Consider the following 27,484-nt stretch of genomic DNA (forward strand, 5'->3'; position numbering starts at 1 on the left):
GTGCTTATTGGCAAGCTTGCTACAACTTTTAAGGACAAAATATGTCGAGCACTTTCAATCCAGAATTTATGTAACAACACTGATCGATCATGCAAACGCACTGACACTTTGAGGACAAGCAAACAATTCCTTTCTCAGAGTAGAATTAACAGGACAACGAGGCAACATAAAGTCTATCCTAAATGCATTCATATTACTGGTACCTTAAATATTCCATACAGTTATCACATAAACATGCCTGCAAGTGTTCTACTTGTTTTTAATAAACCTCTTAATAGCACATTCACACCATCTTGTTGACAGGCAGTGCAGCAATTACATCTATAGAGAGCGACCGGACCAGTATAACCAGTACCGCCATTCTGCAGTGAGTGTGGGTAATATACCGCTGATCCAGGCTTTACCATCTCAATTATCATTCCAGCACGGTCGGGGCATGACGCCATGTTCCCTGCAGCATCGGGGTCATCAGTCTCTTCAGTGTTCCTTCACCTCTGTTCAGAAACATTTGTTTGCACAAGCTGTTCATAATCAAAATAAGAGCTGAAGTCCGGTTCGGACTGCTTACTTATCATCGTGCCTGGATTAATATATAGTAGCTGGAGACTATTACAAGCGCAATTTTACTTTGGCAACAGATTTTTGTCCTGCTGGACCACTTTTTAGAGTTCCTCTACTTGACCCTGACCTTAAAAACATTGCATTTCCCAGAGTTCGATCATAGACTTTCCCCCATTGTTAAAACAGTGGGCCGAGTATGAAGCAATTTCAGAGCTCACTTTCTCACAAACCTTAAAACGTCCTGAGATACTGAATGTGTAAGGAAAAGTCATCATCTGTTTATTGCCCAACTGTATAACCCCATCAACTGGGTAGGGCACACTGACAAAATCCAAACTGTACAGAGGACAAGTATGAACTGCAATAAGAAAGCACAACGGACTCTAGAGAAACATCCGAGACTAAAAGCAGAGGTTGTAAATTGTAAGAGTTTTCTGTCTGTTCCAGCACATTAACTCTGATCTGTGAGAAACAAAGTGGAGAGGGGAGTGATTCTTCTCACGACCCCCGCCCCTCTCTTTGCGCCATCGACACGCAGTCTGACTGCACCACAGCTGATGACCATCACTGCATAACCTCGCTGACTAACTCATCCCCAGTCTTCTGACCCCATCCTGCAACAGAGCGTGGGGCAAATTAGGCCGGCTTATGCCTCTCAGCTGGCTCCATGCTTCCCTCCCATGCCTCCCACCACTCTCTCCTCCCTGTCCAGAGTCCTCACCCTCCCTCCAATTCCTCCTGTTTATCCAGTCTTTTCAGGGTCGCATTCCTTTCATATTCACCCTTTATCAAGAAGAGACAGCGAGCAAAGGCATTCCACAAATTTCTCTTTTTCATTCTCTATAGCCCCCTCCCCGCAGACCTATTTTCCGGTGCTTCCTCTCGTTTTTGTCCTGCCCTTTTTCACCATCCATCAGTGTGGACTGTGTCAGCGTCAGCTTGTACTGGTGGCAGAGCAGCTTAGATTGAGGGTGCATGAACGCTCACCTGGGCTTGCCGTGTCTGAACTCATTCTCATGCTTTAAAAAGTCACTCAACCATTACTTGCTTTGGATTAATCCACCTCATGAAGGATCACAGATAAGCCATGACCGATTGCAATTTTCTTCTTTGAAAAGAAAATAACTGAAATGGAGCAGGCTGGTGTTGCTTTAACTTGCTATGTTTAATAGATGGGAGATTTTGGGGGGGCGGGGGGTCCCACTTAGACAGCATCTGCTGCTGAAGGCGTTTGATCTAAGTCGGTATTACTCATGCGATTCATAACGAATATTAACCAAAGATCCTTTACTAGAGGCAGCTTGTGCTGCGACTTAACGGAATATACACTCAACTGAGACGAGAGGACGAAAAAGTCCAGTCTGTTGATGTCTGCCTTAGTCCAACTCAAACGCTTGACACAGATAATAACTCGGCGATAACTCCGGGGAGTGGAAGGAGGGCTAAATTTACTCCATCGGCTATTTTAGTTTGACAAGTACTGTTCTACAAAGAACGAAGAGAAGAGGGACAAAGACGTCCCTCCTGCCAGTTTTAGAACTTTCCCTCCTCTCCGGCTCAACATGGATGTTGACATTAAAAACACTCATCACACCCACACAACCCCGCTCAAGCTTCACAGCTCAGGTCTGCCAGCCAAGTCTTTAATAATTCTGTAAGGATCAAGGTTGCCATGATTCCCTGTCTTTGTGTCAACACTCAGCTGTGTAAACACCTTCTGTTCTGCTCGGACTGATTCACAATGAGATCACCTGGTCTTAATGCTCATCATCACTAACAGAGTTCATGGCTATAGGTAGGTCACACTGTCATCTTGCAACAGCCAGATTTCAGAATATATGAAATTTGACCACAATAACAATAAAAAGGAATATGTTGCCTTGAATGAGGAAGAAGAACCACAAAATAATTAAGACAAGGAAGAGAGTCAAGGCCCATTTCTAAAAGGAGGACACAAGAGACCAGAATGTGGTCACAAACAGGAAGTGGCGCAGGAGCCTGGACTTTGGGGGAAACACTTTTAGGAACAAGGAGATAAAAGGAAAACAGCTACGAAGGCGTCTGCCTCGGTGCCTTTTAGAAAAGCAGGGTAACCTTGGTCTCCATAAAACCGAAGCCCTCCCTCCATCAGACTCCTTCTCATTCCTTTCCACCTGAATGATTCTCCCCGAGTTACAAGTTAAAAAGCAGGAGTTGTGACATCCTCCAACACAGCTCACCCATGTACAATCAAACCTTCCTCCAGCTGTCCTCTATTGGCTGCAGCATTATCAATAGAACAGTCAATAACACTCTATTCCCACCAACTGCATCCCATCACAACACCTCACCAGCATACGCTGAGCCAACTCTGCTTGTCCACAGCCATCCTGCTAAAGCTGTGACGCGTTTTGCACTGTTGACACCTCTGACTGTTTGACTTCAACAGTTTATGTTACACGCTCCAACAAATACTCCAGCCTATTATTTCGACTGCATCAGGTCCTCCTGTGTCTCGGCTTTACCACTTTCACCACCCCACCCGTCCTCCCACAGGCGATCTGCTGACTGTGAGTTGGTTCTTACGGAAAAGGAAAAAAAAAAAAAAAAAAAAAAAAAAAAGAGAAGAGAAGATACCAGCGACAGGCTGCTGAGGCACAGAGTCAGTCAAAATTCATTATGGACTCACACATCGACTCCCTCGCTCCCCTTCACCCTCCTCCTCCTTCTCTCAAAGTTGGAAGGGTGGGGCTAAGAGAGGAGAGGAAATGACAAACTGAGAAAACTATTTTGCCATTTGTGGAACTTGTTGCCTTCAAGGAGAAGGAAAGGTGCTCTTTTCTTCAACACATGCTGAGCAGCTCTGAGGAAGTAAATTAAGCATTTGCTAGAAAAAGAAAAAAAAAAAAAGAGCTCTACATCAATTTCCACACTACTTTTTTTTTTTACATTCCCGTCTTAACCAGGGTCCCATTTCAATGCATTGTTAGCTGCTTACTGTCATCCACCGCTTGAGACAACAGGCCATTCCAGGTCTTCCAAGGTACACATCACCAGTGGCTTAGAGACTTAAGACCACAGCCCTGATGGATGAGAACGCTTAACAAGCCTGTTTTCCATTCACTATCAAAGCAAAAACTACCATAAGTGATTGCTTTTAAGAATTTATTTATTTATTTTTTAAAAAAATGGGGAAATAAGAAAAAGGAATGCGAATCAGACACGTGTGCCACCTCAAGGGTGCCAAAAAGTGTCACCAGAGGGTGGCACTGCTTGCAATTTTACACAAGGAATAGCTGTCCCAACAGGAAACTAAAGTTGGAGAAACTGCAGCAACAACAACTGCGCTGGACATCAACAAGAGGAAACTGGAAAGAGCTCCTCTTTGAGAATTTCTTTAATCTCAGGGAATATCTGGTACATTGTATTATATTTGGGAATATGCCAGTCAGTCACATGAGATTTGTTTGCTCCACACATCTCTCAAGAGAACCTATCTTGCTGTATCACTGAATGTGCAACATGGTTATCCGACAGAAAAGCAGACGCTGCAAAGCACCCGTTTGCCCTTTTGCTAAAAGTATTGACCATGAGATAATAGATGGTTGCACAAACCTTTTAACGGACAGTGAAAGAATGCAGAAGGGAGTTAAGATCAACATTTCTTATGTCAGCTGTATTTATTTTATTTTTTTTCCCCCGTCAGAGGAATGCTGCGCCATCCACAGCTTAATCTTTCATTTCAGACAGACCCGGTGATGAAAATCTGATACCGCTGCTGCTTCACTTCTGTTCCAGTGTTCTGAAATAATATATATTCTAACATCAAACGACACCCCCTACTTCAACTTGGTGGTTTATTATGTGGTTCTTTTATGTGGTTTCTCTTTCTTATCACTCATTATCTCTACTTAGAACACTCCCTTTGAGTCACAGCAATACGGAGACGTCCAATCATCTAATCAAACAATGTGGTCAGAGGCCTCAGACGGCCACATTTCACTTTAATAACCTGGACATCTGGTATGTAGAATGATCTAGATTGAACAGGGACGTTAAATGTTTGATAGCAGTCAGTAGTTCGACCAATCATCCACCGTGTTTCAGAGTTCATAGTGCAAAAGTGAGTTTGAAGTGTTTGTGGTGAATGTGTTTCGCAATCTCTGAAGCATTGCCCATTACAGCATACAGCCACACCAGGTGTGCAGCTCACACACACACACACACACACACACGGACAAAGTCTAACGCATGTTAGTCATGACTGAAACGCAACTAGTCTGCAAACAGACTAGAAGTTATCTCCATGTTTCTTTTAAAACAAAAGATGCTGCCTTTCAGCTAATCCTCACCAAAAATAGAATGGGTTAGTGCTCATTATTCAAGCATTACCCCCATAAATATTGCAACAAAACAGAAAACAGTACCATCTATTCAAGCACATGCAGCCATAAAAAGGGTGTGGTCAAGGTCCGTCCTTCGAGATTGGAAATCTCAGACCTTTTCTGTAGTCTAAGCCCAGGAGCAGTCATTTCCTGGTATTGTTTGATTCCACTGAAACATTACAGGTGCTGCTGTGCGGGGGGGAGGGGGGCAGGGTGGTTGCAAAAATCTCAAGCAAAGGAAAAGAGGCCAGGGCGGGAGTTAGAACAGAGATCTCCAAGTTTTTTGAGGAGACTCGGAAAATAAGGCATGGTGGCAAATGCCACTGCAACCACAAGAAATATGTTTGGGCAGAGGCAAAAGAGAGACATTCAAGTCAGAGTAATGGCTTTAATGACTTAAGTAAAGGCTACAATTTGTCATATACAGAACAATGACATATATACACACTCAGGACAGACAAACTTGTGTGCGATGCCATCCAAATATACACAAGAATTTCGCCTGAGAAAAAAAAAATAAAATCATGCTACTGTTAATGAAGACAATCTCCACTCTGGCTGGAGCGTTTTGTCTGCATGAATGAATCTCAGCTGACTGGGAAACTCGGATACATGTGACATCAACATGCTGTCCCATCAATCATCGACAAAAACTATTGTTAGTAACAAGAATTACGAGGAAAAAGCCAGAGTACGTGATCAGAAAAATTTTCCAAGTCTAAAGGCTCCTCGTTGGCACTCATTTGTTATCCAGAAAAATATTAAAAAAAAAAAAAAAAAAAAAGGGGAAAACAACCGAAGCTGTGGCATAAGAAAACCAAACAAGGAGGCACCTCCTAACCACATAATGTAAATGTGTGGAAACTACACAATAACGCACAGTCAGACGTCGCAGGCAAAACCTTAGTTTTCCCTTCTTGAAACAAGAGAACTAAATATTGTAGCACTGAAAAGTAAATCCTAAACCGACATACACTTCTTCAATCCCAATGCAAACACTGGAGAAGATGCCACACTGCGTCCGACTGTAGGAGTGTCACAATCATTGCCCTGCCAAGGTGTTAGGCCATTTCTTTTACCGCTGCCCTGTTGGAAATGTTGAGGGCAGCAAGGTGTAGCCTAACAGCAACTCTGTTGGTGTTATGGCAAAAAACTGAGGAGGCAGCACAAACTGTGTGAAGACTGATAACTGAGAGTAGCGAGACTGTCGGATGTGGACAGGATTGTCCCGACCACCTGATCCATCTCGTAAGGGGCAGCAATCAGGTGAGCCCGGTACGGCACGAACAGCCAGACGGCTGCTTCGTTCTCTTCGTCTAAGAGAAACAAGGCCGATCCAGCAGGGGGCTCCACTGATTAAGCCAGCTCACATCACCAGTCCGACGTGTAGCTCTCAACAGTATGATGCTAATTATGGGAAACTGTGTTTTTAGGTTGACTAAAAACTTGACAAGATCCAATTTATCTTGGTCACTAAATGCATCACAAGCAGAACAGAACCAAAACCAACACACGTGAATGTAAGCATGTCTTTGTGTTGGGAGTTTCAGCTCACCTATATTCCCGTTACCAGGTGTGCTTTTATATTTTACAGTGTGTATTTAAGAAAAGAAAAAAAAGGTTAAAGGTTGCATAAAGGGTGGGGGGTTGGGGTTTCATATCTTTTCAGCTGATTTTACTTGTTATACTGCTCCTCTGTGCAGTAATCTGTAGCACGTTATGGATTTCCTGTGGCATAGAGAGTGAGAGAAGCCTCCTGCAGTTCTGATGAAACTGCAATGTCATTTGTAAACTGTCGATTATAGCTCTTAAAGCAATCAGGAATCGGAACGTTCCAACAGATTTGCAACCACAGCATCTTCATTTGATACAGGTATAGTAGAAAGAAAATCTTGTGGGATTAATGTTCAACCTCTTGGCAATACGTTTAATACATTACTTGACTATTTACAGGGAAGAATCACTTCACTCTTCTCATGAGTGCAGTCAGTGTTGTAAACTGCTGGATTAACTGTGTTGACACCATTTCTAAATCAACTTAAGCAACTTGTTTGTTTTACATTCCAAGGAAATGTGTCAGCCTGGCTCGAAACGAAAGGCCAAAACGCATACAAAAAAACAATAAATTTTTTTTTTTTTTTTTTAAAAGACAGAAACCTTCATAACAGAAGGCAGCTGTGGGTTGCAACGTACCAAACAGTGTCAAGCTGCCCTAAACCACCCTTGAATGAAATATAAACACCCACAGGCACGTTTCACTGGAGCTGTATCATTCCGAGAAGATTGAGAAGCCTCGCACACCAGCGTCCCGTTCATATTTAAGATGTCTGTATCTAATTTTGTCAAGCCTACAAAGCATAACCCTCCCCAGGGGGCCTTGTGTATGGACATTGCTGACACATGAACGCTGGAATGTAACGATCTCTGCAGGGGGCTCAATAACAGCACAGAATCTGGCAATAAGTCAGCAGAACTGGCCTCCAGAGAAGCCATTTCACAAAGCACCATCAGTGCTTAATTCAAGAAAATGACTCAAAGGCAACAACAGGATATGACAAGCGGCAGATATTACAGCATTAACGCAACCGCTCTAGAAATCAGTATAGGTGTATGAATTAAAGATGCATCATCCAACAAATTCAAATTTACAAAGGGGCTAAAAAGACATTTGCATTTCTGGCAATCACTTATTCGGCATAATCATGTCTGTGCCTGCGCATCCCAAAAAATTAAAATAAATCACTACATTATTAACACAGTGAGCTCAAGCTGGGGATTTATAGCTTACTGGCAAAAATAACAGCCGATATGAAAAACATGGTTCTGATTAACAAATGCAAGATCAAAAAAGGTGCAACTCTCACTTCCCTCTGAGCCCCCCCCCCCAAAAAAAAAAACCTCGTACAATGAGAAGCAGGTTTGGGTGGGAAAATGCCAGAGTTAGTAGAGCTTTAATGCTCTGTCAGACTTGGTGCTGAGTACCACAGGGTTTTTTTTGGGTCCAAATTCTACGCCTCATTGACTGCAATCATCAAAATGATTAGGAGAGTGCAGACATACCAAAGTCTGTTTGCTTCCCTGGGTGCAAACACAATGGCGTACCTTCTGAACAGAGCAAACACTAATTGCACAGACAAAGCTCAACGCTCGTGTGGATGCACCACAACATGGTGCGATTAGGCCTGGTGAAAATGTGACACTTCACACATTTGGACGGTATCAAACGTTGTTGGGTTTTTTGTTTTTTTTTTTGGGGGGGGGGGGTAATCTGTTTTTTTATGGGCTCTTCTGAGGCAAACTTATTTGTGTCATTAGGCTGCATAGGTAAAATGTGGTTGGGCCTGATATGGAGTCCATCAAATCTCTTAAGCCAAGGAAAATTTGTGTTACTGAGCTAATGTTCATTGTAGTGAGCTGCACTGCAATTAGACTGCAAACCCAGTCATTTTCAGCTACCACTCACTATAATATCTGGTTCATTAATGCAACCATTTCTCACACCGCTCATCGACCTAGGCAAAAACCTTACTTCCTCCTCCTTGATAAGATCACATCCCGATTATATGGATGCTTTTCAGGGTCCCAAGGCTGTCCTGATGGAATTTTTTAAAAAGCCATCTTCTCTCCATTATAACGGTATCCTCACGCCTGTACTCTGTGATGCCATTTTGTCTGAGTCTCTTTCTAAACAGGTAACGCACCCGTAGTAGAATCAAATCTATTTCAATAAACTAATGGCAAACAAAAGGAAATGAGAACTAAAATCCCAGTCAAATGTGTGCCTTGTTTTTTTTCCGGGGGCCAATGAAGACCTCCCGAGGGCTCTGGTATGCTATGAGGAGGACTGTAAAGAGGCAGGAGTGCACAAACATGCGTATGACATGGTTCAGTGAGGTTGGAGCTGGTGAGCGAGGGGGGAGGCCGATTTTTTTTTCTTTTTTTTTTCTTTTTCTAAGTCCGCCGGTAAACCAGTGACGTCATGCTGCCAGCCAGACACGTTCCCGGCCACACACAGCGTCCGACCCTGACCGCTACACGACGAAAACTTCACCCCCAAACTAAACATACGTGTCTTCGACCGACCGAGCTGGATTTTCAGTCGGACAGAATCCGCTCCCCTTTCGTGTCCACCTCAATTCAAACTCTTCACCGGCCTTTCAAGCAACTCATTCAAGCGAATCACTTCCTGCCTCCGCCGCTCTGGTTTATAGCCTCTCCTCACCAGCTGCCACAGTACTAAGGCTGGATTTGACGACCCACATCAGACACATGTCTGCGTATTCAATTTTAGGCAATTACTGATGCATTAAAGTGTGGTTTCAATGAAGAATGTTTGAGTTAAATCCGAGACGGGGGTCCCACTCCACCCAGCTCGGTTGCTGTAGTTCAAGCAGACAACTAGCAACCGTGCTTCCTGGTTCACTGCACTTGCTGCGGTGACCAGCAAGCTAAATTACTTAAATAAGTGTGCCCTGATACAGAGAAGTGGCTGAAGTATTAAAGTTACCTGCTTTTGGTTGCAGGACGCCTTTCAGAGGGTGGCTAACAACAACCGGGTGGCTCAGTCAGTGTCGCCGTTAGTCAAACTTCTTTTCTTGTCGACAGCAGCTTCGCAGAGAGTTTAGGCTAAACTACAGTGCTCGCTTCCTCCCTCTCTACTTCACTCACTAGCTCGCTCAGTCTATCTCTTTTTTCCCTCTCCCCTTCTTCCTTCAGCCCTCCCTCTTTCTCTGGCTGCCTACTGGTTTGCGTAAATTCACTCGGTGCGTAGCCCGCGGAGGCAGGAGACGGGGTGCGGTCCAGGACGAGGCGGGTTCTGGCCTTCATGAAGCTGCCCCTCCGACCAATGGCTGCCACTCTTTTATAATCTGCACACTTTGGACCAATCATATTGTGCCAAAGGCGTGCCAGATTCGAGAAGTGACAGCGACTGGGCAGAGAAAACATTACACAAAAAAACTGAAGTTGAAAAAGTTGAGAGGAGGGCGGAGAGGCGATACCGATAAAGCTGTGTTTAATGAGCGTGGTATGTGCATGCTAAGGATTTTTATGACCATATAAGTACCAGTCACTTTCAGGGTGGATTGCTTTATCTGGGTCTCCCCTCATGTGTCAGCAGAGTTTAGCCTGACCATTGTCTGCTTTGAAAACAAGTAGAAGTGATGCCTCCAACTGTTTGATACTATTTCTGCTGTAAAACTGCCAAAATCTTAAATAATCCCACGCAGAGTGGCTAATCTAAACCATTCTATATTGCTACTCAGATCACTACTTTGTTTATGTCAAGTCAAAACTTTTAACAATAGATGAACAATAGTTAAGTTTGACCTCAAGCAAAACTCTCAGCGGTTTAACGGTGATAAAACGGAATTGTTTGCTTGAATAAAGAAGATGTATTTGTTCAATTATTTGACAAAGTTGCTTTCTTGCTTCTGAAGGAAGGTCAGAGGTCAGCAGTAGTGGCGAGTCAGTGGAGCTGATGATGATTTAATGTCTGGACTGAGGACACGGAGGACATTGAGCTTGTCACTATTTAGGAATTCAAACTCTCAGTCATCATGTCACCATATCAAAAATAAATCATACATTTCTTCCGCTAAGGGAATTAAAGTATTTCATATAAACAATTCATCCTTCCCTGTCTGAGGTCATAGAAGCATGCATAAAAAAGAAAGAAAAATTGCATGACTCTGGTAGATTTATCTAATGCCAAGTGAGATCTATCCCTTGCGAAGCAAACCAAGTATTCATAGGTTTTAAATGGACTAATTTAATGGACTAGTTTTAAAGACTAATTGTGAAAGTGCAGTGGAGCTATGTAATTTATTCTCATCACTCTAACAGGTAAGTCTGCATTCGTGACCAGACACGTCGACAGCGCATGGGAACCGCTGCAAGTAATGATCTTATTATTCTAACGGAGGAAAGCACCTGTTCAGCCTCGAAATCCCTCTTGACATTGTTTACCCTTTGCTCTCCAACAAAGGAGGGCCTTGTTCTTGTGAATTTTAGATAAGGAAAAGTTTGATGATATGAGATGACACGTCTACATGTGTGAAGTCAAATTAAAAAAAACTGAGAAAGAATGAGAAATAAAAGGTGGAGTTTGGCATTTGTAGGAAAGAGGAGGTGGGAAAAGTCAGATGTAGACATGAAAGCCTTGCAGTGCCACTGCCAAAGTCTACGCAGGTTGAACCTGTTTACTTCAGACAGTCCTGTGGGATTCTGACTGGCTGATCCAAGCCCAGTTTGCTGAGTGGAACTGAAGGCACAAAGCCAACACACATTTCACAACCAGCAGATTTATTATAGCAATGGAACATAAATATTTTTCCCTCTTTCATTATGATCAGTTGATCAGTAACACAAGCAGAGTGACAAGATAAAGTAGGCCAGTATTGTACCTCTGGTACTTGTGCTTATCTGTTTTCCTGTGGTATGTAGAAAACTGTGACATTGCTAGAACATTTTCAAAAATAACTAGAAACAGTTTCACTCTTCATAGGGTTAATCACATGGAAATTATAACTAATTTGGCAATAGAATAAAGCAGTTTTTGCAAAGCCAAAAAAAGTTTGAAAGCAAGTGAATGGCCAAAGATGAATGACAGTTAAATAAAAAGCAAATGCAAAAAGCATTAATACGAACCAGTCTCTAAAGCAGTAGGAACAAATACTTTTTTTTTTTATTCTGGTGGAATATTTTTCCTTCTCAACAGGCAAAGATTTCACTCTGCGAAAAAAGTGCAGGGACAAATGGTTAAGCACTTTAAGACTAATGTTTCTTCATGGAAAACTGTGAAGAATTTGTTAATTCCATCATAGACAGTACAAAAGATCATTAAAAGACTCTTTGAGTCCAGGGTAAACTGTAGTGATACTAAAGTCGCCAGACGATGGAAATCAATGATTGGGTTCAGAAACACTTCTGAAACATATGGGCGAACACAGTTCCCGATCTGTGGCGATACAGTCACATGAAAAATAAAGTACATCCTCTTTCAATTCCAAGCTTTTACATCTCAGGATATAATGATAAATAAATCACCTGGGCCTCACCAGGTCTTAAAATTCAGTAAATACAGTACAACCTCAGATGAAAGCTTCCATAGGAACTAAAAGGGTAAGTAGCAGCCAGGTGCTGCTAATCAAAAGCACTTGATTAATTGATCACCTGCAGGTGTGAGCACCTCCATAGAAGCAGACATTCTGTCAGTTTGCTGCTCTGGAGCATTCAAGTGTGTGTTAACACAATGCCAAGGAGGAAAGATATCAGCAATGATTTTAGAGAAGCAATTGTTGCTGCCCCATCAGTCTGGGGAGTGTTATAAGGCCATTTGTAATTTATCATTCTACAATGTTAATTCATTCAAGACAGCTGACAATCTTCCCAGGAGTGGACATCCCAGCAAGTTCAGAGAAACTCTAAGAAAAAAGAGCTACATCTCAGACTCTACGGGCCTCAGTTAGCATGTTAAAGTTCATGATAGAACATTTAGAAAAAGACTGACTGAGTGTGGCTCGTTTGGAAAGGTTGCAGGAGAAAGTATTTTCTCTCTGAAAACAACACATTGCAGACCAAACCAAAACCAAGCACAACGCATCAGTAAAAACACCTCGAACCAACTGTGAAGCACGGTGGTGGAGGGCTGATGATTTGGGTTTGTCTGGACAACTTGCATCCACCACAAACTCCTCTGTATACCAAAGTGTTCTAGAGTCAAATGTGAGGTCATCTATCTGACAGCTAAAGTTTGGCTGAAACTGGGACATCATCAGGACAATAAACACAGCAGCAAACCTACAGAATGAATGAATGAAAGAAAATAATCTAGGTGTGGCAGTGGTAAGACCAGACCTCAACCCTGATTCACAGAGACTGATAACATCATACAGAAAACAGTCACTTCAAGTTATTGCTACTGAAGATGCTTCTATAAGCTTCTCACACATTCACTTCTGCTTTATGGCATCCTGTTTCTGAACTCAATAATAATAAGTGTAATAAGTCATGTGTTGTTGTTCATCTGAGGTTGTATCTACTGAATTTGAAGACCTGATAAAGACCACAGAGACTTTTTTTTTTCTTAAACGACTGCAGGAGTTAATCCAACAGATCAGTGGGTTTAAAATGTTGGAACCACTGAATTAGAGTAACGAGGTATAGGAGACAAACAGAAGCTTGACCTCTTTCTTGTTGTGACTCGCCCCCCTTCAGTTTGTGAGTAATGTCAGATAAGAGACAGTAATATGAAACAGACTTTCTGCTTTGAAGTCCAGGGATAACAAGGTTTCAGGAAGACAAATGCTACACTAAAGGCATACACGAGCTACACATCGTAATGTGGACTTCATGTTGACTACATGTCATTATGAGAGGAATTTCCTATATGTATAACAGCTGGGCATCACATGTATGGAGAGCAAAATATTGACCATCCTGCCTGGAAAAATCAACAACTCTCATGATCGCTGCCTCACTCGGAAACAGCCAAAATATCAGCTAAGAGGTCAGAGGTGGCCTTTTCTTTGAGCAGGACCAGATGCCAAGAGAGGAGAGAGGCAGATGGAAAAGAGGGAATAACAGAGAGAATTCAAAACAAGTTAGTGAAATAACAAGAACTTCTCATGGTATAAAAAAATGCTGTGAAAAGCCGACGCAGCCAACAAAAGCGGGCACAGAAAGATATGCTGGGTTAAAAACTCAGGCATGAATGACCAAATATGGACACTTCTGACCTCACCGTCTCCCTCCCCTCTGCCTCTTGCTCCCTCTCTCTCTCCCTTTCCCCTTCAGTTGGTCGCAATAGCAGCAGGGTGTGTCTGTAATTCAGGGTGTGTAAAGCCATTATATCATCCACTCAGCAAGAAAAAGGAACCCATTCAGTGACAGCACGCTAAACGAGTGGCTCGCCAAATCACCCACCAGCCTCGCTGCCTAATTACTTGTGTGAATTCATGTGTGTGAGCATTCATGCACGAGTGTTTCGGTGAGAATGTGTGTACAAGTCTGTGGACTTGAGATCTGTGTCAAATCTAGGAGTAAGTAGGTTGACCCAGATCTTCGAGCTGCAACCCCTTACCTGACATGCCTTATATCTTACATTTAGGAATATTTTCCCGGTCACAAAAAGGATTTCCCCCAAGACTATTTACCTAGTTTTTTTTTCCAGTTCAGCGTCTTTATTTGTGTGCTTTTACAAGGCCTAAATCATGAGTTATGATTCTAAGCTACCCCAGCTTTTAACATAATGACGTAATGTCAGAGGCTGATTATTCTCCCTTTTGTCCCTTAGTCCCATCCTGCTTGCAACTTCTCCATCCTCTTCCTTTACTTAGTAATCAGTACACAGGAAGTAGTGATAAGGCACATGTTGGCTCACAAAACCGAGGAATGTGGTTCAGAGGGAAAACAGCAAAAGCTTCTCCTCCTTTGTTAATTTGCCTGCTCATCCGTCATCTGTACTGATCTGACATCTCTAAAGCAGGCTGAGTCAATGCGGTATTGCAAGGCATGTGTGTCCTGCATGGGAAGAAGATGGGAGCGATATAAACAGCCACAGCGGCTGCTTTGTCTGAGCCAGCAGGGTACTTGTCTGGAACAGCGCAGAGACCTAACAAGTTGGAGGGCAGCATGTGTTTGAAATATAAATACAGCTATGTATTTACTGTCAACACGGAATGCTCGCAGGCCCCTCCAGATCCGGGTGTTGTGATAGAGTTGCTCCCCTTCCCACACATGCCCAAAGCCCAACACACGAGCAAAGCATTTGGCCCCTAGACAGGCAATGTCATCTCCAACAAACTCAAAGCAAACATTAACAGTTTTGGGGCTCTGAGGGAGGCGGGCAAACTGAGACAGACTCACTTGAAGAATTCCGCCAACTCTGCCTCTTGCAGTTTGCTCACCAGAAGCTGCAGCAGCGAGCAGCCGCTGGCTTCCCCTGTCTTTTTTTTGCCTTATATGGTCACAAGAGTGGTTGGGTAAGAGAGAGAGACAGCGGGAGTGAGGGTGGAGGTGTGGTCTATTGTTTTTGGCGGAAGAAGTGTAGGGTTGCGTGCTGCTTTTGAACCTTTGGTGCCTGTCGTCATCTTTTCAGTCACCCTTTTCCTCTGTCTGAAAGCAGACAATGATGAGTGGACTGCACGGAGAGTTTTTTGGTTTGTAAAGGGGGGAGGGGGGTAGATTTATTCATGAATGTGAAGCTTGAGGCCTTGAAACCAGTTGCTAAATATGACGCAGTGGAAGGAGGGAGAAAGTGCTTAAATGGTTGATGATTAACAAAGGTGGTGTCATGCAGACCCAGACATCTCAAAACTATGCAGGAATGCCTGTAATCCAGCTCACAACAATTCTTTTGTAAATCTTGGCCACTCGCTTTCGTCGCACCTGCTTATGTAATACCAGTGGAATTCCCCTTGCTCTGCCTTGCATGAAAGTGTCCCTGGGCTTCGTTTGCAATGATCTAATCCACACCGCAATCACAAAAAGTTCAGATGCAACATGGTAATCAATGACCCCTTAATAAGCAGTCTGCAGGCCCTCATGATGATTCTGTCAGCTGTGGGCTCTGTAATGACATGCCTGGATAGGAAGGCAGGCGGGGGTGGGAATGTTTTTTTGTTAGAAAGTCATGAGAGACAAGACGATGATAACGTTATGACTGGAAGCAGGTGATCTCCTGTCTACTTCAGCCTCATATGACCTCATTCCTCTATTCTTTTCACATCCCCAATTCCACAAAAGGTTGCGATGCCGCGTAAAATGTAAATAGAAACAGAACGTAATGAGTTTCACTTCTCATACACCAATATGCCATTCACAGTATAGGGCATAAAGAATAGCAAGTATTGAAAGTGAGACATTTTTGTGTTTCATAAAAATGTCAGCTCGTCTTCAATTTGATGGCAGCAACATTTCTGAGAAAAAAAGTTGGGACAGGCCCGTGTTTACCACCGTGGAGCATCTCCTCCTCTTTTAACAGCAGTTCATAAACATCTGGGAGCCTGTGGAAGAGGAATGTTGCCCCATTCTGATGTAGGATTCTTGCTTCTCAACAGTTCTGGATCATCTTTGTCCTAGTTTGCGTTTCATGATGCTCCAAATGGTTTGAGCTGGTGAAAGGTCTGGACTGCAGCTAGGCCAGCCCAGCACCTGGACTCTTACTATGATCTTACTGGCTGTGATAGATGCAGGTTTAGCATTGTATTGCAGAAATGTGCAAGAAGACGTCATCTGGATGGGAGCATATGTTGCTCTAAAACCTGTACATGCCTTTCGGCACTGATGGATCCTTTCGAGAAGTGCAAGTTGCCAGTTCCATAGGCACGAATGCACCCCCCACACCAGCAGAGACGGCGGCTTCTGAACTGAATATTTCTGGCTCGTGTTCACATATGCCGTCTTCTTCGTGTGTTAAGGCTTTAAGGTGCATTACTTACCACTTACTTTTTAGCCTTTTTGTTGCTGCCACCTAAATCGAGATGAGCTCATACTTGAGCTACCGACCAGGTAAAATTTTTCACGTTCAACTTACGATAATGTTGTTTTATCAAATCTGCAAATTGTACTGGTTTTTTTTTTTTATCTATATTTTATACAGTGTCCCAGCTTTTTTGGGAAATGGGGTCGTAAAAGCAGACGTTAAGTCTTTCCAGGACAGAATTCTTGCCAGAGAAATGTCTCAAGCAGAGAACTTCTTTTTTTCCTTCGAATTGTTGGAGGGTGCTAATAAAATAATGATGATGCGTTACCATGTCCTCTGATAACGCAGTTAACGATTTATGGCTTCCCTTTTACAACCTGGAATCATAGCAACTTTCAAACAAGCAGAGGCTGAAATCACATTTATTTTTGCCTGGAATGAGACAAAACTTGCTTTGGCACCGTGCGCAGGTGGCAAAACGAGAGGGTGAAAGGACATAGTCCACCTCTGGCTGGAGTTTCAGAGTCCATTGGACAAGCAGCATATCGTCGCGCCAACTTGATCTTGAGGAGAGAAACGGGACTTGATAGATGGGTCAGGTGTTTCGAATGAACATCTAATTAGAGAGCCGGACAAGAAGGTAGACGCTGCAGTTTGAGGGGGCGACGGAAATGAGGTCATTTCTAGGGAAGCAATAAGTGGAGGGTGGTGCAGGTGTTTTGACTACCGTGATAAGAGGTTTATGACAGCTTGAGCAACAAAAGCATGTTCAGGCAGAGGGTGATGATGCAGTCTGAGTTCATGTTCGTGAGAATAAAGACACGAGCAGATGATGAACACATCTCCAGTCTGTGCAAATAATCAAGCTATTATTCTTACACTGTATTCTAGTTTGGTTTTTAAGAATTGTATTGTGAAAATGGGCCCAATGCAAAGGTTTGGGCACCCGAAGGATTTCAACTTCTTTAAGCAGATGCTCCGGCTGTCTAAAACATTAAAGAACTGATGCGCACCATCTAGAAAAAGGGCAAAAAGAACACAGCAAAGCACTTTCAAGTAGCCATGCCAGCAGTTGTTGATCTAATTAAGAAATTGCAGTTAATGCGAGGTCAGGGTCTGGCAGACAAAGACTTTCCAGGAAAACTCCTTGTAGGCTTTAGAGAGTCACATTAAATCTCTCCCTTTGACTGCAAAAGACCCTCTGAAAGATTTAGCAGGCTCTGGGGAGGCGGTGCGCTGCTCCTCTGTGCAGCAACACCTGCACAAATATAGCACGCATGAAACGATCAGAGGAAAACTTTTGCTGCTTTAGCATCGCTAAATGTATGTTTGTGATTAAGAATCTGAACTCAGCTGAGGGATGGGAAGCTCGTACAGCACATTGATGAAGTTGAACTTTTGCCATGGCAGTGAGATATCGTTCGACTGCTCAATAGGGCCATTGGCCTCGAAGTTCTTTGACGTAAACGTCATCGAAAACTAGTAGAAAGAGGTCAGATTTTACTAAACTAAAAGGCTTTTTTTAAAATAAATCTGTGTGATGGGTGGGAATCATCTGAGGAAGAAGCTCCAATAATCTTAGCTGACTGCAAGAAGTAAGTAATTCAAATGTTTCATGTTTAGCTTTGCAGGCCTTTGATAGACTGGTGACCTATCCAGGATGTAGTCAGCCTCTTTCCCAATGACAGCCTGGAAAGGCTCTAGGTCCCCCGACCCTAAAATGGATGGATGGATGTTCAGCTTAGCAGCTCTTGGGACTCGAGCATTTTTTTTTTTTTTTTAAATCCTGCAAGTAGTTCAGTGTCAGAAATTTGGGGGTACACAGACTTTTGTATACCACTTCAATTTCATCCATTTTCAAGGTAAGAAAAACTAAACTTCTAAGTCCAAGAGCCATGTGAATATCATTGTGAATATCCTGTCTTTATCATTAGAATGTGAAGGCAGGGGAAAGAACATGACTCAACCATCACATCAGTGTCTTGAGGGACAACAAAGCTCCAACATTTGTTTCTGTCGAAACCACAGACAATAACACCATTCAAGTATAGAACATATTGACTCCTTTATTACTTCACTTGGTCATGTTTCTGGTACACTGAGTTCATTTAAGAAATAACCTAAATCAAACTCATGTTTGCAATTCCCATTTGACTTCAGTTTCACAGTTAGGACCCACAGAAGCGCACACACACACACATGCACCCACACACACATTCACACATGCACCCAAATAGGCATATTGGTGTAAAATTGACCGTGTGTGGCTCTGTGATGTTAGAGAAATGCCACCCTTATGTGGACAAAAGCAGGAATTACACGCAACACATACCTCATGTAGTATGGTCAAATCTCCACTGCTAAAACTATAAACGTTCTTCCCTCATGTTATACAGTACAACGCTTATTTTCCATTCTACAGACTTTAACAGCAAACTGTTACACACCGTCTCTACGAGTATGAATAGATTCACAGAGCCGTCACGTTATCAAAGAGAACTGGAACGGCTGCAAAATGGAGCACACCATAAACTGAACGGTTAATGGAGGCACACACCCATCGCTAGACAAAAGAGAGAAGAGAAAGACAAAAGCAACAATGCACAGCTGAATCGGTGTGTCTAGGAATGGGTGTGAGCACTTGAGATTGTGCCATCTGGGATGTGGCAAGACTTCGTTTATTGGTGGTTGCCTAACAAGCTCAAAATGATGGCCGAGTGCTGTTGAACATGCCAGAATCACAGACAACTGCACCGTGATGGCGGTGTAGCGCGAGGGCAGGGACAGGTGGTTTATTGTCCAATGACTTTGCTGACAAATGAGTCCAGCTCATCATCATCTTTGATCCCCACAAAATGGTCGACGACGTCGCCTCCTCGCATGGCGATGACTGTTGGAACCGCCGACACCTGGAGATACACCAAGTTACTCAAAACTAACGCTGAACAACATCCAAATATTCACTTTTCAGAGTTTTATCCAAGCTCAGAAGTGATTTATTAAGCATCATCGGTGCCAGAAAAATACTTTTGAGTAGCTCTTACCCCATATTCGATTGCCAAGTCTGTGTGATCGTCGATGTCAACTTTTGCCATGGCGACACGGCCTTTTTGTTTTGCGACGGCCTTCTCCAACCTCGGCCCAAGGATCTTACAGGGACCGCACCACCTAAAAACAACACCACCAGTGTCAGTGTGCTCTAAAAGGAGCCAACTAGTTTGACTTCGTGTCACTATTGGCTCTACGTTTAACAGCGGTTTACCAGTAATAATCTGAAACATTAAGAGACTAGCATCCACAAAACAAGCTTTTTATTTGTTTAACGCTCATTCAGAGGGACTGATTACGTTACGAATTGACTCGTTTTTTTGCAGAGGAGTGCCTTTCATGGTTCTGAAACATTTGAAACCAACAAGTATTTCAGAGGTTGGTTTGTCGATTTTTATTTTCCTAAAAAGGAAAAAAAAAAAAAAAAAGTCATAATTTTGATCCCCTCATCCTCTAACAACACTTTGTAAACTCACTCTCCAACTGAGATGTGCTTCTGAGAAGAAAACGTTTTGCATTCTTGGTGGATTTTGGAATTTCAGCTGCTGAATAATTGAGTACCTCCTTTGTTGCTGTGTCTTTTGTTTCATGATGCTCTAAATAATTTCAATGAGTGGCAGGTCTGGAACGCCGGCAGGCCAGTTTAGCATCCATATTGAAAAAGAAAAACACAGACGGACTGCCGTAACATGAGCAGCACTGTGTTGATATAACCGCGACCTTCCCTGAAAGAGATCTCACTTGGATGGCAGCGTATGTCGCTCCATACTTCAGAAACATCAACGGCACCAAACATTCGAGCTACCTATGGAGCGACACGTCGACTCTTAATTTTAAATCGGGGGCCATGCAGCTTATTACAGTGTAATATAAAAGTAGGCCAAAAAAAATCCTCACAGTGGCCCTCTGGGTTTTTTTGTAAGGTTGGAATACATCTTGAGTTATTGCTTTGGGAGATGGGAGCGCTTCCATTTGGTAAATTTAGTACAACCTCCGAATATGACACGCCTGTGTAAAAGGCCTGTTATTAAGATGAAGGCTCTTTTAATGACCAAGTTAGCCACATATACTTTTTTTTCCCTTGCTTTGATTTGAGAGTTTGAGCCGTATGGTCAGCTCTGTAAGTGCATGTTTGTAATCTGAAGAGCAAATGTCCCCGAAGCACTCACTGTGCGTGGAAGTCGACTAACACGGGCAGCTCACTGTTGATGACCCGCTCTGTGAAGTCATCGCTGTCCTGAACATTGAAGGAGACTTCCCGACGGGGGGCGTGAGGAAGAGTGCGAGGCAGACTGCGTGACGGGGAAAGGAAAGAGACCCGGCTCGGGGCAGACTGCAGGGAGGTGGAAAACGAAGAGGAGGTGATGGCGGCTGTGGATGATGGGAGGCAGCGGATATCTTTCACAGAGAACGTCCAGATTCGACGTGCCAACAGCCTGTGAGCCATCTGTGCAAAGGAAACAAAAGAACAGGAACTAAATGATACGATTAACGGAATCTATTGAGATTTCAGGCCTGTTTCAGGTAAAATGTGAGGGATGGCACAAGGCTTTTTACTGTACAGCAAGACAGGACTCTTAAGCAAGCAATCAGACGTGTTTACAGCAACTCTGAGCATGCAGCAGTGGGCGGGTCCCCCCTCTGTGATTGATGTGGGTGTAGCAGAACAAACAACCTCTAACAAGATTCTCCCAAGAGTGTAATAGCTGAGGAGCAGCTAACATGAAACCAGCTTGGAAATCAAGAGGAAACACTGCAGCAGATCTTTACTGACGCAAAGCTAAAAAGAATAATCAAGTTTAATAACAGCTTAACGTTTTAGCAGCAAAATGGCAAAAATCTAGCTTGCATCAAGATTCAAGGGCTCTCTTAAGGAGGGTTTTTCTCTTTCCTTTTACTGTACGGCTTGTTGTAGAACTAAAAAGTTCAACAATGTTACATGGAACACAGGGAAAACACTGCTCTCGAACTATTCAAAACTATTTTTTTCTCTTATGGAAATCACCATGGCTGTGTTCCATCTGTCCACTCACTCGCCATACAGCACCCTTATGCAATAAGTCAGCCATTTTGTAGTGCTGTTCCAATATTTCAACCAAAACCTTTCATTCACTAAAGAGTGCGATACAAGCTCGTCATGAGGTACACCGAAAACAGTGTACACACTGGCCTCAAACAAGACATAAGCAGCTGTCTGTAATGCCGCCATTGTTGACCAATCAGAGCAGACTTTTCACTTCGGGAAGGAGGGGCCTTAAAGAGACAGGAGCGAAAACAGAGCGTGCAACACAGAGGGTTGTAAAAAGTGCAGCAGAAATGTACACAGTGTGAAATATACAAATAATAGATGTCATTTTTTACATTAAGATATGTAAACCTATTCTGAAAGTATAGAAAAACATGAACTAGCACAAGAGCAAGATGTGGGCTCTTTAAATCTACATGTTGATAAGTCATCTTTGGGATTTTAGCTGTTGGAGGGAGAACGCTTCTATGGAAACTGTGTTGATCACAATTTAATCAATCTTCCTCCCCTTTTACAGACTGGTGACTGCGGCCGAAGGCGATCATATCTATCATTAATTATCAATCCGCCAGCTCTCTTTTCTAATGAGCATTTTAAAAGTATAAATAAAAAATAACCTGTCCAAACCCTGCAAATAAATACCAAAAAACTATTCAATAATAAAGCCTACAAATGTGCGCCTTTAAAAAATTGGTTGGGAAAGTCTGAAATTAGTAAAACGACTCCAATCAGTGAAATTACGAAATGTCCAATAAACACTTAAATATCCGTGATCGATCTGTCTTTATATAAAGATGCAAGTCTGACAGACTTTACCTGCGCTCGTGGGTTTAGACATTAGGAAATGTCAAAAATGCTCAAGCTACGTTTGGCAAACGTACTCATAACCCTCACGTGATAAGTGAAGTTAACAAGTGCCTTAAAGTTCAGGCAGGAGGTTTGTCTTTACCCAGCCATGTTGCTCTGGTTTTGTAACACGCGCACACACATTCAAGGCTTCAACCACGCTTCAACTTTAAAATCTCCGTTACACCCACTTCCTCAGGAACAACCCATATATTTAACCACAAGTGTCTCCGACGTGTTTCACTCTTCCCGTGTTTACTACGTATCTACCGGCTCCTCCATTAATCTACGTTACGTCTGACTTTGCCCTCTTCGTCCTCCTCCTCCTCCTCCTCTTAACCTTACCCATAGCTGTCTCCTCTTGCTGTGACACACACTCGTACACAATTACCCAAAGTGAACAGTTTTACTACATCATCTCACGCCGTATCACAGGACCTATTACATAAAACGACACAAAACATTTTCAGGGCTTACCTTGTTTGTTTAATTCGCGTTGAACTTGGCCTCGCGGACCAATGAAGTGCTTCCGTTTCGGTGCCGCAGATGAAAAAGGGCCGGGGAGCTTTTTATCGTCTCTACTGGCCGCAGCTCTGCGAGTGGCGCCCCCGCTTGGCCAAAAGCGGAAGTTCGCTAAAGGCGATGTCCAGAGGGGATGGAAGACGGTCTTACAATTCAACAATTCACGTATATTTTATATTTCTGCTAAATCTGATGACTTATTAAAGATTGAACTCCTGCTTCCTAACTATTTCAACTTGTAACCATTGATTAAACAAAAAAAAAAGTGGTGGTGGCTGTTGTGTTTGTCACAAAAATACTTTTTTTAAACTACCAAAAATGGTTTTGCTTTAAATATAGTTACAGTAATAGTCAAATATTTCCATCCCAGACAGCTACCAGCTACATACGCACAGATGCATCGATATTACCATTATATAATTTCCTTTTGGGATAAATATATGTATTTTTTCATTTCATTATAATAATGTCACACATAAAGTGTTAAAGTAATTTACATTCTTGTTTTTGAATCTATATGTAATTGTTTTGGTTAATCGTAGACATTTTTGATGACCTACAGCAACAATATAATTTCTCTTTTAGAATAACAAAGATCTATTCAATTCAAGTTTAGATAACTGTCAGTCTGCCAGTATCTATGACCCAAAAAGTAACCAAGATGAAGGCTGGTTACATTGCTGCTTTTTATTTTCTGGGCCTAAATCAACTACAAACAAGAGAAATTATGTGTGCGCACCCAGAGCTTTACAGAAAATCAAGGACATATCATGTGCTCTGTGCACCATAAATTCATTGCGTCATCACTCTGAGATAAAATAGCTGTGCCTTTCATGTCCAAGAGGGTTGCAGGATGAAAGAGAGAAAAGGTGGGTGGCTTGTGTGGAGTTGCACAGGTGTCGTTCATGGCCAAGAGAAGAAAAAAAACGAACGTCAGGCTCAGACAGACTGAAGATGACACTGGAGAGAGGAACACAGATCTACTTTTAGATGGGGGGAATATTCCACAAGAAGGGATTATCAAAACACGGAGTGGTTCACCATGTCTGACTGGGAGCAAATGATTTGATGGATGTTGGTGCACAGATGGTGCACGCTTTGGTTCTATGAGACGTTTCTGCTTCGAGGTATGGTCATCTGTAACACAAACACCAAGCGAGTTGGACCCATTTGATCCTGTAACGCTGATATTTAGATTCTTTGATTTTTTTTTTCTACCTGCTTCACCAAAACTGTTTTGAATTTTTTCTCAAATCTTATGAAAAACGTAAAGTAGCGTTTATTTGGAATTTCAGTTTGATAACCCTCACTCTGGGCTGTTGTTTTATCTGCACACAGACAATATTGGAGCGCAGTTGAACAGGATGGATAAAGGCACAGACAGGACAGCTGGACCTTCAAGACCCTCTTCCACTCTTAGACCTCCACCGCTGTTTCGAAGCATTGGACCGCCTGGGTTCTTGGCCAGTCTTCCCCCACACCGACGACTCCGCCATATATTCTGCAGGTCAAGAGGTGTGCTTCCTGAAAATGCGCTCCCGGGTACAGTCTTGGACGCACACACTTTGACAGACTTGCAGGCAGAAAACCACAGTCATGCAGAGATGCGCTCACTGGAATCCACTGATACACGTTCAGAGGACAGCATATTAGATAGAAACAGGAGAGCTTGGTTTAGATCGGGTAATTCCACAGATGCTTGGCCTCTGATCTCACAATGCCCTCAGACACAAATCAAGCAGCAAGACAGAGCAGTGCCTTCTCATCTCAATGCATCTGCAACAACTAATGGGACAAACATTGGAAAGCAGACTGGACTGGTGACTCAGTTTAAGACATCAGAGGATGTTGCAAACAAAGAGATGCAGCGGCAAAAAAGGAGAGAGAAGAGCTTCAAGGTGGACCGTGCGGGGAAACAGAAATATGTGGTGCCATCACTGATTGAGAAAGAGGACGCTGACAGGCTCTGTGAGTGGTTGCAGAGTCTAGGGATTGCAGATGGCGATGCAAAGAAGTCTGTCAACACAAACAACCGATACCAGCTATTTGCATCCAGATGCAGCAGCATGACGAGCCACAAAGAGCCAGACAGGCTGGCAGGCCGCAGGAGAGACAGACGGCCCCATTTCCTACCTCCCATCTATCAGACGGACTCCCTCCTACATGTGCCCCTTCTGATTCCTGAAAACACCCCCCCTCCCTCACGGCGTTTCTATCCAGACGCCCCTGTTCATGCTCTACTTGTACCACTGCAGCAACAAGTCTCACTGAAGAGAAAGTGAGGTGCTGTCAGGCCACCGAAGAAAAGACAAAGACATACTAATTTGTGTCTTATATTCTCACTGGATTGTTCCCCAAATTATTCCTTGTGGATATTAAGTCTCTTTGTGTTAGTTTAGCAATGAGGCAAACACAAAAATATCAGCCACCAAACAGTCAAATGCACCCTGGCACAACCGATAGTGAAAGGGGTTAAATGTTTTGCATATTGTTTGAACAGATGAAAATAATGGAAATTTGCTAAAAATAAAATGCATGTGGTAACAAATACAGATGCTTGGACACTCGTATGAAAAAACTTTTATGTATTTGCTTGTGTTAGAGAGATATTCATTTTAGGCTGTTTGTTTAACTCATCTCTTTGTTCTGAGCAGGCTTTTTATGTTTACCCCTCCCATCTCCAGCAGAGGGTGCAGTCTATTGAGCAGAGGGGGAAGAGGGGCGTTCATCAGACTGTAGCCGTTAGGGCCTGAACAGAGTACTGCTCTGTGTCTCTGCTGAGGTGGGATCTGTGTGTCAGGACCAGAACACATGAGCCTCAGTCTTGTTCACCGTTAGCCGCACATACACCTCCTGCACATGTTTACTCTTAAACGCAGCCCGAGCTGTTTGTGAGTGAGGCCCTTTTTGTATGCCCCCCTGCCCCTCCATCCACTCCTACCGCCAAATAAACATTGCACCGGAAATTGCAGGGATATCTGGGATTTTTGAGGGGTCCCGGTGGAAAGGAGGACAGGCCTAGAACAAGGCTGCTCTCTGTGACACCTTGGAGGTGAGTGGAGGGAAAAGTGAGGGGGATCCAGAGGGGAGGGCGCGACCCTGCTTTTGGTGGTTGGTGGGCACCATCAACAAGATGCATATCCACTGACAAACTGGCACAGGTGACCCAGTTTCCATGGATTAGGGAGGACTGGACTGCCATCCTCGTTGATCACCTAAGGAGATGGCCAGGGCCAAAAAGGAAACGCAGTCTGTGACACCGCTAACAACTTCTTAGGAAGGCTGTAACGGCTGCTCCTGATCGCTCTCCTCTTGTGGTTCTTTTCTTACACTGTGTACATGTTTCCTGGCTGCACAAGCCTGCATCTGGGAATACAAGAGCCATTGATAGAGCTGAGGTTTCACAACAACTCCCAACAAAGCACACATAAATGAGAGGTGTGTGTGCTGCACATACACAGAGCGGTTCCTCCAGTCCTAGAGTGTTTTGTCCAAGCTTGCTCCCCATAGAACCAAGCACCCTTAATTGATCATAACACTCCGGTGGCAAAGCGTGAAGCCTGTTGCTGAACAATCTGCACCAAGAAAATAATTACACTTGAACCTGTGGTTATTTCAATTTGTGTGAAGCTGAATCCTGGTCTACCACTGGCCTGTAATTGTGACATTCTTTCTGTTCCTTATGTATGCCACATCTTGATTATAGCCAGTCAGGCCAAATGCAATAAAATGTATATACCCATATACACATATATATATACACTGTTTGGGAAAAGGGATTTGTACAAATACAAGTTCTCACAAATGCTTTCTTATTTTTCATCGATGGTTAGAGGATACAAGCATCTTAAATCTTTAAACACAGAGTAATACACTGTATTTAATGCAGATGGTAACACAGCCACGCACACTAATAAGAGTGTGGTTTGACCATGAAATACAGCTAATGCTGTGTTTGGAGGGAAGCCTGTGCAAGGACGTGCACACGTGTATGGGATCACACACCTGACAACTGTATGAGGTGTGCGGGTATGTGTGTTTAACCTCCCCGTCTCATATTCCCGGCTCTACTTTTTATACCAATCTATGTTTTCAGTGTTGGGGAAATCAACAGTGGAGTTCCTGTTCTTAGTTTAAAAATAACTTTGAGACTTAAATCCCTCCCCTCTCTCATCCTTTCTTACTGGCACTCTAACCTCTCACACTGCTTGTTTTTCATTCCTCTTTCTTGTGTTTTGGAACAGCCTGTGCACCCTGTATCCTGTATCTGTCCATGCTGTTTATGCATTCATGTACACTTAGACAGGAAAGTCAATGTATGTGAGATATGGGTAATAACAGATCAGGTTGCTGTCTCTCTGTAACAAGTTGTGCTGAGAAACCATATTTATATCGGTACTGTCAATGCTCCAGCACATGCAATAATAAAATGATGAGTTTCTTTGAGTTAGGATCTGGCATCCACTCACACCTCATTACCTGACTTATGTTGTCTCTAACACCCCAGCTGTAATCTCCTAAAAACTTGAAAAAAACTTCTCATGGAATTAAAATGGCTTGGGTATAACAACATAATTTCAATCGTTCAGTGAATGTGGATGTATGAATATGCTAAACTGGCCCCGCCTACATCTCTACCCACCATAGAATGACATGTTAGCATAAGCTATGCCGAGAAATTAGTTAGCAGGG

The 27,484-nt window shown here is 43.1% G+C and overlaps 2 protein-coding genes across 3 annotated transcripts in view; both read right to left on the reverse strand.

Moving 5' to 3' along the window:
* The window catches only part of LOC140272788 (myosin-9-like), a 28,973-nt gene extending 19,262 nt beyond the window's left edge, over nucleotides 1-9,711 (reverse strand). For both annotated transcript variants that reach the window (XM_072368232.1, XM_072368231.1), the window contains exon 1: nucleotides 9,433-9,711. The gene's annotated coding sequence lies outside the window, so the exon portion shown is untranslated. The remainder of the gene's footprint in view (nucleotides 1-9,432) is intronic.
* Nucleotides 9,712-18,396: 8,685 nt separating this feature from the next.
* Nucleotides 18,397-22,852, reverse strand: txn2 (thioredoxin 2). The gene is given in 5 exon segments (XM_072369192.1): nucleotides 18,397-19,198; nucleotides 19,200-19,259; nucleotides 19,395-19,518; nucleotides 20,568-20,845; nucleotides 22,748-22,852. Coding segments are annotated over 4 exon segments (609 nt in total). The 5' UTR covers nucleotides 22,748-22,852; the 3' UTR covers nucleotides 18,397-19,051.
* Nucleotides 22,853-27,484: the final 4,632 nt, after the last annotated feature.

Source organism: Leuresthes tenuis, unplaced genomic scaffold, assembly GCF_036924035.1.
Source record: "Leuresthes tenuis unplaced genomic scaffold, fLeuTen1.0.hap1 SCAF_17, whole genome shotgun sequence".
In the NCBI taxonomy this organism is placed as follows: Eukaryota; Metazoa; Chordata; class Actinopteri; order Atheriniformes; family Atherinopsidae; genus Leuresthes; species Leuresthes tenuis.